Source organism: Salvelinus fontinalis, chromosome 14 (assembly GCF_029448725.1).
Source record: "Salvelinus fontinalis isolate EN_2023a chromosome 14, ASM2944872v1, whole genome shotgun sequence".
NCBI lineage: Eukaryota > Metazoa > Chordata > Actinopteri > Salmoniformes > Salmonidae > Salvelinus > Salvelinus fontinalis.
In genome coordinates, this window is record NC_074678.1 from 46,987,470 (window position 1) to 47,003,375 (window position 15,906).

Here is a 15,906-nt window from a genome sequence, read left to right on the forward strand (position 1 = left end):
GGGATGGAGGAAGGCAGATGGAGAGATGGGGGATGGAGAGAGGGGGGATGGAGGAAGGCAGATGGAGAGATGGGGGATGGAGAGAGGGGGGATGGAGGAAGGCAGATGAGTGAGGGGTGGAGATAGAGAGCAAGAGTTCCAGGAATTGCGTTGAGGGAGATTTGCAGAGGAGCCGAAGCGTCACTCATGCAGACAGACAGGCAGACTCTGAATAGTAGTGGAGCAGACAGATGACTGGACGTTGGTAGTTCCAGATTTGACTATCTGTTAGTCTGACGCCATGCCCCACCGCCCCACCGCTACCCCACCATAAGGCCTGGCACACAGCAACAGCCTTGGCCTATTTCCGGTACTCCTGGAGCCCTCTCTACAGCCACAAGCTAACATAGCTAACTAACAGGTCTTGGCTGGGGAAGATTAAGGAAGGGGTGAGTTATCCCCCATACAATGCAAACCACAGTGGGGTTGTGTAAAGGGTTGCTCTCTGCTGGAAGAGCTCTGGCTGCTCTCCTTGTTCCTGAGATTATAAGATTATTAGACTTGCACTATCACGCTCATTTCCTGCTGTCAGTGAAAGATCTCTAGTGTCTAAGATGGTAGTCAGACCACCCAATATAAAGCAGCCTTCTCCTGTGGGCCCTATTTTGACAACACAAATGAGCGGTTTTCATGTCCAATGGGTCTGCGATAGCCAACTATGAATAATAGCCGACTGTTCAAACTGTTGGCCCTAAAATGTTCTCTGTTCGATCGGGAACCGAAAGTATTCGCCTCGAGTAGTTTACGACGCTCATGACGTCTTGTGGCATTGTTATGTACACAGTAGAAACTTTCTGTAATTTAGCCCGAATTTTCTACTGCGGAGAAAAGGGACAGTCATAGTGCGCTACCCAACGCCATATGTTGTCATATTCTACGTCACAAATGGCACCCTATTCCCTACATAGTGCTCTACTTTTGGCCAGAGCCCTGTTATTTTGGATGAGAACTGACCTCACGGTTGTTACATGGAGAGCAGCTGTTGCATTTACCAGAATCACCCCCCAACACCCCTTCAACCCGGTGAGACCCAATTTTATTAGAGCCTTAAATCTCCGCACTTGAGCAGAAACATAAATAAGGAATGACCAACTTATTTCAAGCTGACAGGCTTGGACGTTGGGCCCGTCTCTCTCTCTGTCACTCTCGCTCTCTTGCTCTCGCTCGCTCTTTCTCTCTTGCTCTCGCTCTCTCGCTCTCCCTACTTTAAGAGCCACTCTGCTGACATCACCGGGCCTGTATGACGAGTGTGTGTGGGCGTCTGTGTTGTGAGCGTGTTTGTGTGTGTAACGGGGGCGAGGCGAGGTGAAACACGCTTGGCTGAAACTCCAGAGCCGGACAAAGCGGCCTGTGTCTCTGGAAAGGACCAGCTGGAGTAGAACTTCCACCCCCTTCCCCCATCCCGTCCCAACTTTTTTCCAGTCTTTTTTTTCAACCCTGCTTCTTTTTATTCTTCCTCTACTTCTCTATTACACTGGATCCCAGTGCTTGTTCTCCTTTCCAGGCCTCAGTTCACCTCTTCCCCTGCATTTCTCTCTCTCTGTCTCTCTCTGTGTGTCTCTCTGTGTGTCTCTCTGTGTGTCTCTCTGTGTGTCTCTCTGTGTGTCTCTCTGTGTGTCTCTCTGTGTGTCTCTCTGTGTGTCTCTCTGTGTGTCTCTCTGTGTGTCTCTCTGTGTGTCTCTCTGTGTGTCTCTCTGTGTGTCTCTCTGTGTGTCTCTCTGTGTGTCTCTCTGTGTGTCTCTCTGTGTGTGTCTCTGTGTGTGTCTCTGTGTGTGTCTCTCTGTGTGTCTCTCTGTGTGTCTCTCTGTGTGTGTCTCTCTGTGTGTCTCTGTGTGTCTCTGTCTCTGTAGTATAGTGGGTAATCACAGGTTTCAGTACAGTAATTGGACCTGGAGTTCTGTAGCTCGCTGCCTGCCCCAGTTCTGTGGTGAATCTTGATAATAGGGCCTTGTTCTGGTCTTGTCGGTGTTTAGTGTGTTAGTGATGTTAGCTGTCTGTCAGGCCCTCTTTCCACAGGAGGCAACAGGCTCTGTTGGTAGGAGTCTCCCCTGATCACTGACCTGGGATCAGATATTGTTTCATCCTCCTAATGGTTAAATGTGAAGAAATAAGGATTTTGGCTGGGTAATCTGATCCTATAGCTGTGGTTAGAGGCAACTTATTTTTCCATCTGAAGAATGGCATAGTAGAGGCCGTGTCACTTGATGTAGAAACTCTGGAACCAGGTTGCTAGGCGTGTGTGTAGGAGCATGTGACTGTGCACGTGTGTTTACATGCGTGCCATGTTCTGCTATGGCCTTACAATCTGTGAGCCCTCATGTGGGCACCCAGTCATGTCCCCCCCCCCAACATGCCTCTCCCATTGAGCTGCTCTCCTCCCTCAGGAAGTCTCTGTCAGCATTCCTTATCCTCTGCCCATTTCTCCCCTTCCCACCTGTTCAGCGCCACACACACACACTATGATGGGATTTGAATTTGGATGCACACACACACACAATCATGCATGTACACACACTAGGATGCGCAATCACACACACACACACACACACACACACACACACACACTTGATCCCTCTCGCTCGCTCTCCACAGATAATAATAATAGAGTTATAACTCCTTCTCTCTTCCCGTAGACAGATAGCTGTCCCCGACTCTTCCCCGCTAATTAGCCTTGTACAGCTTTAGTTTTTATATCGAAATAACCACTTGTTAATCACTTTTATAACCAGCGCTAGTCACATAAAATGACGCCCATATGGGTCGTCAAAATGCATTGTGGGAGGCATCAAATTGGGGCTGAATTGCAGTTTTATGGCTCGGGCTGCCCGGGCCGTGATTGATACCAGTCACACTTGGGATGAGAGGGTAAGTGTGGCTTTGTTGGGCCCTTCGATACATTTACGTAACTGTCAGTAGGACGGTGATGGCGTGAGAAGAGCTTTTTTTACTAGTGTTCTCATACTTCCCAATGGCTCAGCATGGGGCTAGGCGAGCAAACCAGTCAGGCGAGTTTGATTTTAGGTCAGACAGAGCACAGGGTGGGCAGGATTTGCACTTTTGGGACTACTCCATTGGTTCCATTTCCCCCCCGGGCGAGCTCTATCAAGCGTACCTAAAGTATTTAAAACAAAATTAGTTCGTCCAACATCTGCTTGCAACACCCAGGGTTGTGGTTCCGATTCAGTTACAATGAATTCCCGCCTCGACAGTAAATGTGCATTGTAACATTTATATTGACCAGTTACGTGCTCAGCAGTCAGTACAAATGCACTCATAGGTGTTCGTACCAAATGGCACCCTATTCCCAATGCAGTGCACTACTTTTCACCAGGGTCCTTTGGGACAGAACCATGACGCAGAACACACTGGTGGTTCATTGGGACAAGGACGTGTTGCCAGAGTGTCTCGAGGCGCCATGGCGTTGCCTGTGTTTTGCGTTGAGGTGATTTCTGACTTTGTTTTGGCTGGCTGTGCCAAGCCTCCTTCCTGTTGTGTTCCTGTGCTGATGGAGTCAGCAGGCCTCCGAGATGGATGGAACCTGGGCTGTAGACACACTGAGACGTAAGCACACACACACACGTTTGTTTTACTGTCCTTGTGGGGACCAAACAATTGATTCTTATTGAAAATTCTGTTTTCCCTTAACCTAAACCTAACCCCTAACCCTGAACCAAAACCTTACTCCTAACCCTAGGTCTAACCCCAATTGTAAGCCTAAAATAGCCTTTTTCCTTGTGGGGACTGGCGAAATGTCCCCACTTGTCCAAATTGTCCTAGTTGTACTATCCTTGTGAGGACTTCTGGTCCCCACACATGTAGTCAAACCATAAAACACCCACCATATATTAGACAGTACAGCTGGAAAAGCATAATCCACTGTGCTCAGCTCCATCATCAACAGCTTCTCCCCAGAACGGCACGGTTCACCTTATATGCTTTATTGGCGATGGACTGTTCAAGGACACGGCCAATGTTGCCAAAGTGCTTACTGTTAGCGAAGTGAAGTGACTCGTCAGAAACCTGTCACATTTTGAGTGAAAGATAGAGACATCTTTTCTGTAATTACCCTCTGCTGTTTCTCCACATCCACAGATCTCACACACACACACACACACACACACACACACACACACACACACACACACACACACACCTCATTTGGCACAGGGGGCAGGAATCGTTGTAGTATACTTCAGCAGAATGGTTTTGTCCAACTCATCAGTTGCTTTAAATCTGTAAATGAGAAGCCAGCAAGACATTGCCCTAATGTGCTGTGTAAGAACATGTGAGTGTGTGTATGTGTTAGTGTTTGCAGGCTTGCGTACTGTGTGTTCATATGAGTGTGTTCATGCGTGTGTGTATGTCTCTCTCTCCCCCCCTCTCTCTCTCCCCCCTCTCTCTCTCTCCCCCTCCCCCCTCTCTCTCTCTCTCCCTCTCCCCTCCCTCCCTCCCCCTCTCTCCCTCCCCCTCTCTCCCTCCCCCTCTCTCCCTCCCCCTCTCTCCCTCCCCCTCTCTCCCTCACCCTCTCTCTCTCACCCTCACCCTCTCTCTCTCTCCCTCACCCTCTCTCTCTCTCCCTCACCCTCTCTCTCTCTCCCTCACCCTCTCTCTCTCTCCCTCACCCTCTCTCTCTCTCCCTCCCCCTCTCTCCCTCCCCCTCTCTCCCTCCCCCTCTCTCCCTCACCCTCTCTCCCTCACCCCCTCTCCCTCACCCCCTCTCCCTCACCCCCTCTCCCTCACCCCCTCTCCCTCACCCCCTCTCCCTCACCCCCTCTCTCTCTCCCTCACCCCCTCTCTCTCTCCCTCACCCCTTCCTCGCTTGCTCGCTCTCTCTCTCACACACACTTTTTTCTCCTGGTCTGTGTCGCCCTCTGCAGGATCCTCTGGACGTTGCGCGCTCCGTCATCGTCATCCGCTCGCTGGTGCCCGGCGGCGTGGCAGAGTGCCATGGGGGCGTGCTCCCCGGGGACCAGCTGGTGTTTGTCAACGACACCTACCTGGACACGTGCACCCTGCCCCAGGCCGTGGAGGTGCTCAAGGCCGCCCCGTCTGGAACCGTCTACTTGGGCATCTGCAAGCCATTAGTGGTACGTACCGCGGTGATGTCGGGAACTTCACTTAAGTAGATTTGTTATGACAGGGACAGGGATTTCTTTTCACGTTTTCTTTTTGCTTGAGTTTTTGTGTTCTTTTAAACTTGTGTTAAAAGGTGTTTGGTGCTTGATGCCACGTATTAGTGACGCTGTTGACTTGTGATGGAATTTACTTTTTTATTTTTGAAGAACACAGCCTTGAATATCTGATCCTAGTTGTCCAAAAAAAGTCTGTTGCAGGGGCGTGATGACCTGTTTTCAGCTTCTGTAACTACAGTATATTGAGACTGTGTAGTCTTATAGGAAATCCTGACAGTGTGTGAATGGTGCCACCTGTATGTGTGTCTCCTTCTAGATGGAAGGAGCAGAGGAGAAGGGACATGGGGACCTGGCGCTCCGGAGGACAGAGGGACAGAGCAAGGGCCGAGAGGAGAGTGTGTCCCTCTTGCTTACACACTCACTTCTGCCTGTTTCCAAGGTACTGTAATAGCACCACGGTAGTATGTTTACAATACAGCACCTTTTTAACATTACGCTCAAAGCTCTAATATCAGGATTAGGATCACTACATAACGAACAGAAGGAAGTACCCCTGGCTAAGTACCCCTGGCTTAGCTTTGACAGGCCGCCACTAGTATTGGGTATGTGTGTATGCGAAAGAGAATGAGGCCCAGCCCTTCATTGCTCTTCGAAGCTGTTTTGTCACACATCAGAAGGTTCTGATAGCAGTGATAAAACGGTCAGGTAGTCTTTTGACACCCGAGGTCCCTACTGACCTGAGTGATGTTGGGTGTGTTTTCGGTTGGATGTACACTACCGGAGAATTGTTTTACAACACCTACTCGTTCAAGGGTTTTTCTTTTTTAAACTTTTTTCTACGTTGTAGAATAGTAGTGAAAACATCCAAATTATGAAATAACACATGGAATCATTTGTTTGACAAATCAAATTATGTTTTATATTTGAGATTCTTCAATGTAGCCACCCTTTGCCTCGATGACAGCGTCGCACACGTTTTGCATTCTCTCAACCAACTTCATGAGGTAGTCACCTGGAATGCATTTCAATTAACAGGTGTGCCTTCTTTCCTACTAAATGCGTTTGAGCCAATCAGTTGTGTTGTGACAAGGTGGGGGGGTATACAGAAGATAGACCTATTTGGTAAAAGACCAAGAACAGCTCAAATAAGCAAAGAGAAACGACAGTCCATCATTACTTTAAGACATGAATGTCAGTCAATCCGGATTTCAAGAACTTTGAAAGTTTCTTCAAGCGCAGTCGCAAAAACCATCAAGAGCTATGATGAAACTGGCTCTCATGAGGACTGCTACAGGAAAGGAAGACCCAGAGTTTCCTTTGCTGCAGAGGAAAAGTTCATTAGAGTTACCAGCCTCAGAAATTGCAGCCCAAATAAATGCTTCAGAGTTCAAGTAGCAGACACATCTCAACATTAGCTGTTCAGAGGAGACTGTGTGAATCAAGGCTTCATGGTCGAATTGCTGCAAAGAAACCACTACTAAAGGACACCAATAAGAAGAAGAGACTTGCTTGGGCCAAGAAATACTAGCAATTGACATTAGACTGGTGGAAATTTGTCTTTTGGTCTGATGAGTCCAAATTTGAGATTTTTGGTTCCAACCGCCATGTCTTTGTGAGACGCAGTGTGGGTGAATGGATGCTTTGCATGTGACACTGTCTGTGATTTATTTGGAATTCAAGGCACACTTAACTAGCATGGTTACCACAGCATTCTGCAGCTTTTTGACCAAGAAGGAGAGTGATGGAGTGCTGCATCAGATGACCTGGCCTTCACAATCCCTCGACCTTTACCCAATGAGATGGTTTGGGATGAGTCGGACCGCAGAGTGAAGGAAATCAGCCAACAAGTGCTCAGCATATTTGGGATCTCCTTCAAGACTGTTGGAAAAGCATTCCAGGTGAAGCTGGTTGAGAGAATGTTGGTTAAGAGAGTGTACAAAGCTGTCATCAAGGCAAAGGGTGGCTATTTGAAGAATCTCAAATATAAAATATATTTCATTTAACACTTTTTTGGTTACTACATGATTCCATATGTGTTATTTTGTAGTTTTGATATCTTCACTATTATTCTACAATGTAGAAAATAGTAAAAATAAAGAAAAACCTTTGAATGAGTAGGTGTTCTAAAACTTTTGACCGGTAGTGTAGATCTATGCAGTGGTTGGTCAAACAGGTTGTTCTTGAAGCATCTTTTGTAACCACTTAACACCACTTTCAACCTTCTATTCCTTAAAGACTGGGCCCAATTTTAATCTCTTGCAGCTGAAGTGAAATCACACTGTTGAAGTGGATCATAGATGTGAAAATCATCTCACCCGCATGCTTTCCCTCTTGCGAACGTTGTCATTGGATATTGACACAATAGTGTGTGTGTCCAGGGCTTTGCTGATGGCTCCATCCTCCCGGAGGATCTTGGACAGGAAGAGGACGAACCCGAGCTGATCCTGGACGGTAGCTTCCCTCGCTACACCTCACCTTTGACCCCTGCCTTAACCATTAACCCCACCCCCACCTTGACCACTAGGAGCCTTAACCCCACCCCAACTCCCACCTTAACGCCCAGCCCAATGGGAGAGGAGAGGGAGATGGCCGTGGATGATGAAGAGGAGGTTGGAGTGGAGGTGGAGGTTAGGGAGGGGCAGGTGGTGGACTCCTACCCCAGAAAACCCCCACCTTCATGGGGAGAGTGGGAGAGAGACAACGGAGGCCCCGTCCCGCCGGCCTCTGTCCACTCTGGAGCTCAGGAAAAGGTGAGTGCTCTACAGTGTTGTGCGCTGGCAGGTCAGGCAAGAGATGTCTGGCTTCCTTCCACCTCTACATCTGGCCAACAGGGTACGGCTGTAACACACCTGACTCAGCTCATCTCATGCAGTCTTCAAGACCACTGTTACTATTCAATCATTATTATGTTCTGAAATAATGCTACACATCACAGTGCGTCCCGTTATTATTTAGGTAAGTGTGTCTGGGGACAGGATGATACCATTTTAGTTTTGCCCTCCTAAACAGGTGGAGGAGGTGGAGGAGATGCCCAATCCAGACCTGCAGCCCAGAGCCCTTCTTGACCAGCTCACTCTGGGTCAGTCTGTGGACTCCTGGGTGGAGACGGGTGGGGACAGTGAGGCAGACTCAGACTCCAGGAACGGAGGATCAGAACTCACCCTGACTGACACGGACACTGAGTCAGTACCTCTCTCTCTCTCTCTCTCTTGCTCTCACTCACATTCTGACACCTATTTACCCACAACAAATGATTTCTACAAAAATGTGGGTGAGAAGTTGAACCAATACTGCGGGTGTTTAAAAAAATACCTGAAATCATATCATAATAATAGTAATATACGCCATTTAGCAGGCTTTTTTTTTTAGTAAACTGCCTTGAGTGTTCATTGACGTCATATCTCGTCTTTAGTGGGTTGAGTAAGATTTACATGCAATTACATGTATCTTTGAGGTAATGGATTCATTTCCTTTTCATCTGCTGATAAATTGGTCTGCAGATCCTGGCTCTCTGGTGGGCTTAGCGCCCCCTCTGCTGGTGAAAGGGTGGTATAGCAGGCAATGACCTAGGCAAGGTGTAGGCAAGGCGGTTAAGAACAAATTCTTATTTTACAGTTATAGCAAGAATAAAGTAATTTGATATACAGTGCCTTCGGGAAGTATTCAGACCCCTTGACTTTATCCACATTTTCTTACGTTACAGCCTTATTCTAAAATGGTATTAAATATAAACATTTTCTCAGCAATCTACACACAATACCCCACAATGAAAAAGCAAAAAAAAGGGGTTTGGAATTTTTTGCAAATGTATAAAAAAACAAAAAACATATCTTATTTCCATAAGTATTCAGACCGTTTGCTATGAGACTTGAAATTGAGCTCAGGTGCATCCTGTTTCCATTGATCATCCTTGAGATGTTTCGACAACTTGGACTCCAACTTGATTGGAGTCCACCTGTGGTAAATTCAATTTATTGGACATGATTTGGTCGAAGGAATTGTACGTTGAGCTCCGAGACAGGATTGTGTCAAGGCACAGATCTGGGGAAGGGTACCATAACATTTCTGCAGCATTGAAAGTCCCCAAGAACATAGTGGCCTCATCATTCTTAAATCGATGAAGTTTGGAACCACCAAGACTCTTCCTAGAGCTGACCACCCGGCCAAACTGAGTAATCGGGGAAGAAGGGCATTGGTCAGGGAGGTGACCAAGAACCAGATTGTCACTCTGACAAAGCTCTAGAATTTTTCTGTGTAGATGGAAGAACCTTCCAGAAGGACAGCCATCTCTGCAGGACTCCAGCAATCAGGCCTTTATGGTAGTGGCCAGACGGAAGACACTCCTCAGTAAAAGGCACATGACAGCCCGCTTAGAGTTTGCCCAAATCAAATTTTATTAGTCACATACGCAGATGTTATTGGGGGTGTAGTGAAATGCTTGTTTTCCTAGCTCCAACAGTGCAGTAGTAGCTAACGATTCACAACAATACACACACATCTAAAAGTAAAAGAAGGGAATCAAGAAATATATACATATTAGATTGAGCAATGTCAGAGTGGCATCAACTAAAATACTGTAGAATATAATACAGTATATACAAATTAGATGAAAGGCGCCTAAAGGACACTCAGACCATGATAAACAAGATTCTCTGGTCTGATGAAACCAAGATTGAACTCTTTGGCCTGAATGCCAAGTGTCACGTCTGGCGGAAACCAGGCACCGCTCATCACCTGGCCAATAACATCCCTACGGTGAAGCATAGTGGTGGCAACATCATGCTGTGGGGATGTTTTTCAGTGGCAGGGACTGGGAGACTAGTCAGGATCGAGGCAAAGATGAACGGAGCAAAGTACAGAGAGATCCTTGACGAAAACCTGCTCCAGAGCGCTCAGGACCTCCAACTGGGGTGAAGGTTCACCTTCCAACAGGACAACGACACTAAGCACACAGCCAAGACAACGCAGGAGTGGCTTCGGGACAAGTCTGAGTATCCTTGAGTGGCCCAGCCAGGGCCCGGACTTGAAGCCGGTCTAATATCTCTGGAGAGACCTGAAAATAGCTGTGTAGCGAGGCTCCCCATCCAACCTGACAGAGCTTGAGAGGATCTGCAGAGAAGAATGTGGAAACTCCCAAAATACAGGTGTGTCAAGCTTGTAGCGTCATACCCAAGAAGACTCAAGGCTGTAATCGCTGCCAACGGTGCTTCAACAAAGTACTGAGTAAAGGGTCGGAATACTTATGTAAATGTCATATTTCCATTTTTGTTTTGTTTTAATACATTTCCAAAAACCTGATTCTGCTTTGTCATTATGGGGGTGTTGTGTGTAGATTGCGGGGGAAAAGCTGTAACGTAACAAAATGTGCAAACGGTCAAGGCGTCTGAATACTTTCTGAATGCACCGTAGCTGCTAAACATTCTGTATCTGCAACTGAGTCTATGTAAACCTCCAATTGTCTACAAATATCCCTCCCACGAAAGCATCCCCCATCCCAAAATACTGTGTTGTCCCTGACGAAACATAACAAAACAAATGGTACAGCAAAAAAATAACATAGATATAGAGGAATAAATTAGATAGTACTGAGGACATTAAGACCGGGAAAATCAAGATGCCCATTAACCCGGTGGCTAACTGTTACATGTGCGCTCCTTTGGGTCCCTCGGACCAGGATTGGGATATACTAGGATAGGAAAATTCGGGGATGCCAAATTTGCATTCAGCCCTTGTAATCACACACATTCTTCTGAACCTTTACTTATGAATTTGTTCCACCTTTTTATGTGCAAACTTTCCGCAGTAATAGAGCTTTGGCCCGACACATCACCAGAGGTTTCTAACACTACATGAAAACAGAATACATTTGTGGTTTGATCTCCACAAGCGTTCTCAACCACAAAGCCCTTTCAAATCCCACTCAGCCCAATTTCACAGTGCAGGATCAAGTACGAAGCCGATATCGCGGTCTTGAGCAGTTCCTTTTTTAATTTTTCTCCTCTCGTCCGATTTCTATTATACCAAAAAGAGCCCAAAGGAAGTTTTGACTTCTCCTCACGTCCCTAACCGCCTCATTCATACTCGCAATCGTGGTTTTGACCGCATCTCTTGCCGCGTGAGATGAAGATCGAATTCATTTATCATCTCTCTCTTCAGGACGGGGAATTGCTAGGGACCTCACGATACTTAGGTGCCGATACAATATGTATCACGATTCTCACAATTCTATATGCATTTCGATTCGATACTGCGATTTGATGTTAAAAGCATATTGCTCAGTATATCTGCTGCAGAAAGACGAGAGTGCATGAGAAAATGAGTTTTGATCAGTCATGGAAGTAAAAGTGCCGAAAACATGTTGGCTCACTATTTATAAAGATTGAGGCCAAGCTATACGATGCAAAATACCGGTCTTTTGGTGCAGGTACAGCCGACTAGCGCTAGCTAACGCTGAAGTGACACAAGCACCCACACATATTCAAACGTGACGCTGTTATTTTCAGTGCTACTGGTCGCTATGTCAGATGGGCAATTCCACTTTGTATCTGCACAGTTCTTCCTCTAAATGTGTTTTTGTAAACTTTTCTGTGGAAATTGTTCAAAGTAGTCATTGTGCGTTGAGTTATACGGTTTGTTAAACTTTGAAGTCAATGTTTCTTGTTTGGTATACCTTTTAAAGGCATACCTCGGGATTTTGTACTTCGCCAGAGTCAGACGCTGGATACCATTTTTATGTCTCTGCATGCAGTTTGAAGTTAGTTGTTAACTAGCGTTAGCGCAATGACTGGAAGTCTACGACATCTGCTAGTTGGCAATGGCATGCAAAACTTCCTCTGACTTCCTTCATACTGGATGCAGAGACATAAAAATGATATGCACGAGTTTACCTGTCTCTAGGGAAGTAGTTAAAACGGGCTTAAATGACAATATCCCGACGTATCCCCTTTAAAGTGAAAAATCTGTCTCGCAGCATAATCCCATTATCGTGGAATTGCCCATATCCTCATGCGCCACATACACATACGGTATCATACTCCATATGCACACCTACAACTTCAGAACGTAAAAGAACAGTGTATTGTATTAAAGTACACATTTTTGGGACAATATAATGATTGATTGATCGACCTAATGGTTGATTTGTTCTCCTGTAGCTCGGTGCGTTTGGTTGACACGGAGAGGAGGAAGAGGAGGGGCCAGGGTGGAGGAGGTGGACACAGGTAGGAGAACACAACACATCTGTAGAGACAGGTTCATTAAATTCCCTTCATACGCTACATTCACCATCGATTTTTGGTTTTCATGAAACCTTTATTGTATGTAATGTATGCCGTTCGAGGTTTAGAGACCTTGCAGTGGTCAGCGGGAAGCAGGCGGCGTGTAGATACAGGAAAATAGAACATACAGGGACAACAGAGTTGTTGGTCGACAACATTTTGCGTGTTTTGCTCTTAGTGATCTACCTGAGAGGGAGGAAGGAGAGGGAGAGGAAACCCCTGCGTTCAGCCACTGGGGACCCCCACGCAGGTGAGTGTCTCTGCTGTATTACAGACAGTGTCTTTTCAATGAGAACCTGAACAGATGCTCTTTAGCAGAGGCGTAACGGTTCACTAAAATGGGTAGTTGGGATCATGGGCGCGCCTGATTTTGGATGAGCAGAATTGGAAACCGCGCCGCATTCATCAATATTGGCACACCTGTGCCTATCTCCCCTCAGCAATTTAGAATGCACTGTGACCGGACAAAATCCTGCGTCGGTGTCATTATTATGGATTATAAAATTCAGCTTGTTTGTGGTTTCTTTGACTGCATAATCTTGGAAACCCACAACTAACATATTCTGTAATTGCATCAGATGCTTGATTAAGTTGACAGGGGACAGTATCTTTTAGAAAAGATACTAAAACGAGGAGCAGAAGCAGGAAGCGGAGCGGTAGCTCCACCCCCCCCCCCCCCCCCTCTCTCTTTGCAAGTTCCGGACAAGTCTATGGGCCAAATGATATAGCATGTGAGGCTGTTCAATATCATGAATATAGTCTTAAATAAATGAGTTGATGAACGACGCCGTTTACCTGTGACTATATTTAAGATATAGCATTGTCTGTTATGCCTTATTTCTTGGGGTAGACAATGATCAATTCAAATGAGAAGCACATATAGGTCATTATCAATAAAACCTCACAATACAGTGCAGAGCTTTCGATTTGGCTGCTGGGGGGCCAGCTTCTCTAAAACCATTAACAACTACCGGTATGTGCCGTTTTCAAGGGATTGTCCGATTTATTCCATGCAAAACAATTGCGCCCATTTAGGTCTGTCAGAGTTATACAGCATGTAACTGCATGTTTTTCATGATCAGTAAACATCAATTGGTCATTTATTTTCAGATACGTGATGGTAGCCTATCCATTTGGCATATGGCATGTAGCTAGCCAGCTAAGCAAACAGCATGTCATTTAGCTTTTGATTAGAGCTTGATCGGCAAGTCCTCGTCCTGGTAATGAAGTTGTCAGTCGGGAAATACTGTCATCACCACTAATATACTGTTGGTCCCATGTTTCATGAGCTCAAATAAAAGATCCCAGAAATGTTCCATTTGCACAAAATGCTTATTTCTCTCAAATTGTGTGCGCAAATTTGTTTGTAGCCCTGTCAGTGACCATTTCTCCTTTGCCAAGGTAATCCATTCACCTGACAGGTGTGGCATATCAAGAAGCTGATTTAATAAGCATGATCATTACACAGGTGCACCTTGTGCTGGGGACAATAAAAGGCCACTCATATGTGCAGTTTTGTCACATAACACAATGCCACAGATGTCTCAAGTTGAGGGAGTGTGGAATTGGCATGCTGACTGCAGGAATGTTCACCAGAGCTGTAGCCAGAGAATTTAATGTTAATTTCTTTACCATTTGCCGCCTCCAACGTCAATTTAGAGAATTTGGCACTATGTCCAACCGGCGTCACAAACGCAGACCACGTGTAACCACGCCAGCCCAGGACCTCCACATCCTGCTTCTTCACATGTGCGATTGTCTGAGACCAGCCACCCGGACAGCTGATGATACTGTGTGTAAAAAAAGCCAATTTGTGGGGAGAAACTGATTCTGATTGGCTGGGCCTTGCTCTCCAATTGACTGATTTTCTTATATGAACTGTAAAGCCATCTAGTTTATGTCCTGAAAGTTTGTTTGTTAACTAGCCATATTGAAGTGATCTGTTTTAAGCGAGCTAGCCAATTTAACGTAGTCCATCAAGCATTCGCGATGAAACACTCTTTTAAAAGCAATATTGAACAGGGGATAACATTAGCTAACTTTGCTAGGTAGGCCTACGTTGGTCGGAGAACAAAAGTACATTAGGTCTAGTACTAGGACTAGACAACTGTATAAAGTTTCTACCGGTAGCTTGCTAAGTAAACCTAGTCAACTAACAGAACATCTGCAAATGCGTCCTTCTGTTGCTTGACAGGCAGAGCCCACAAAGTATGGGAAATTAGCCTAAACCGCTCAAACTTGTCAGGTTTAGTTAACTTTTATTTTATATCACTCAAATATCCAATTAATGTGGGCCAATAATGAGCAGTATGGTCAGACTACTTGTATACTACTCTACAGGTAAATCAGCAATTGGCCACCAGGTGTCACAAAAGAAAATAAATGGATATTCCACACAAATAAAGACCAATAACCGTTTCCAAAATGTCTACATAATAAGCGTTTTCCATACAATTGTTATTCAACCATAAATCAACAAAAATAAGTTTTGGTACATTTGCTTTTCTAATATACAAAATAGGGTAACACTTTACATGACGCCGTGTCATTACACGTGATTTCACAGTCATAACCATGTCATATGTCGTAACAGGTCATAAACCTGTTATAAAATGGTCATGACACTATCATGATCCATATATTTAGACTATCTTGTCACACAGTGCGTTATTTTATGGCACCTCCATAAGTGTCAACCCACATTTATTCAAGTAAAAAAAAATCCCTGACAAGAAGTTTCCTTTCATTTTGAAAGTTAGTTTCTCAATTCCTTTTGTTGTAATGAATTCTTTGGTCATGTTTTGGGTTTTTTCAGCGTATTTTAAACAACTTGTAGAAAATACGCTGTATGACACTGTCATGAAGCGTTACGATCATCCTGTGTCACTTTACTTGGACTAAGAAAGTACAGTTGATGACTGTCAAGAAGCATTATGACCATCGTATTCATTTAAGCCAGATAGGCCTATCACGTACATGCCCTTATATCAGTCATCAGTCAAAAAGAGGGTGTCTTGTCCTGCTCCTGAAATCTGCTCCTGCATTCATCCCAGTCATCAGCAACAGCATTGCAATAGGTGCATGTCTGACATCAATATGTGCGCAATTATAACGAAAATTTCGTATGGTCAATTAAAAAAATAGATGTATTTAACATACTGTTGCTAAGTAGGCTACGGTGTAATGGGATGTTTTGCTGGTGTGGTAGGTTCTGGGGGTTTTGACACTCTTATGTAGGTGTCATAACCAGCCATAAAATAACGCAATAAATGTCACAAAGGTCTAAATATAATGGTCACGACAGTGTTATGACCATATTATGACAGGTTATGTCAAGCTGTTATGACGGTGTCATAATGTGTTATGACACCGGATGTGAAGTGAAAGGATTACCCAAAATAGCTCTAAACAGCCCGACGTGATATCTTTACCTCCTTATCTGAGCTGACCCCCCCCCC

The 15,906-nt window shown here is 45.3% G+C and overlaps 1 protein-coding gene across 9 annotated transcripts in view; it reads left to right on the plus strand.

Moving 5' to 3' along the window:
* The window catches only part of patj (PATJ crumbs cell polarity complex component), a 174,925-nt gene that overhangs the window by 50,131 nt on the left and 108,888 nt on the right, over positions 1-15,906 (plus strand). For 8 of the 9 annotated variants that reach the window (XM_055862099.1, XM_055862106.1, XM_055862101.1 and 5 more), the window contains 6 exons: positions 4,917-5,126; positions 5,488-5,610; positions 7,550-7,921; positions 8,163-8,353; positions 12,326-12,391; positions 12,627-12,698. In XM_055862099.1, coding sequence (XP_055718074.1) covers positions 4,917-5,126; positions 5,488-5,610; positions 7,550-7,921; positions 8,163-8,353; positions 12,326-12,391; positions 12,627-12,698 — 1,034 coding nt within the window. The remainder of the gene's footprint in view (positions 1-4,916; positions 5,127-5,487; positions 5,611-7,549; positions 7,922-8,162; positions 8,354-12,325; positions 12,392-12,626; positions 12,699-15,906) is intronic. The other variant, XM_055862102.1, reaches the window with a different exon arrangement.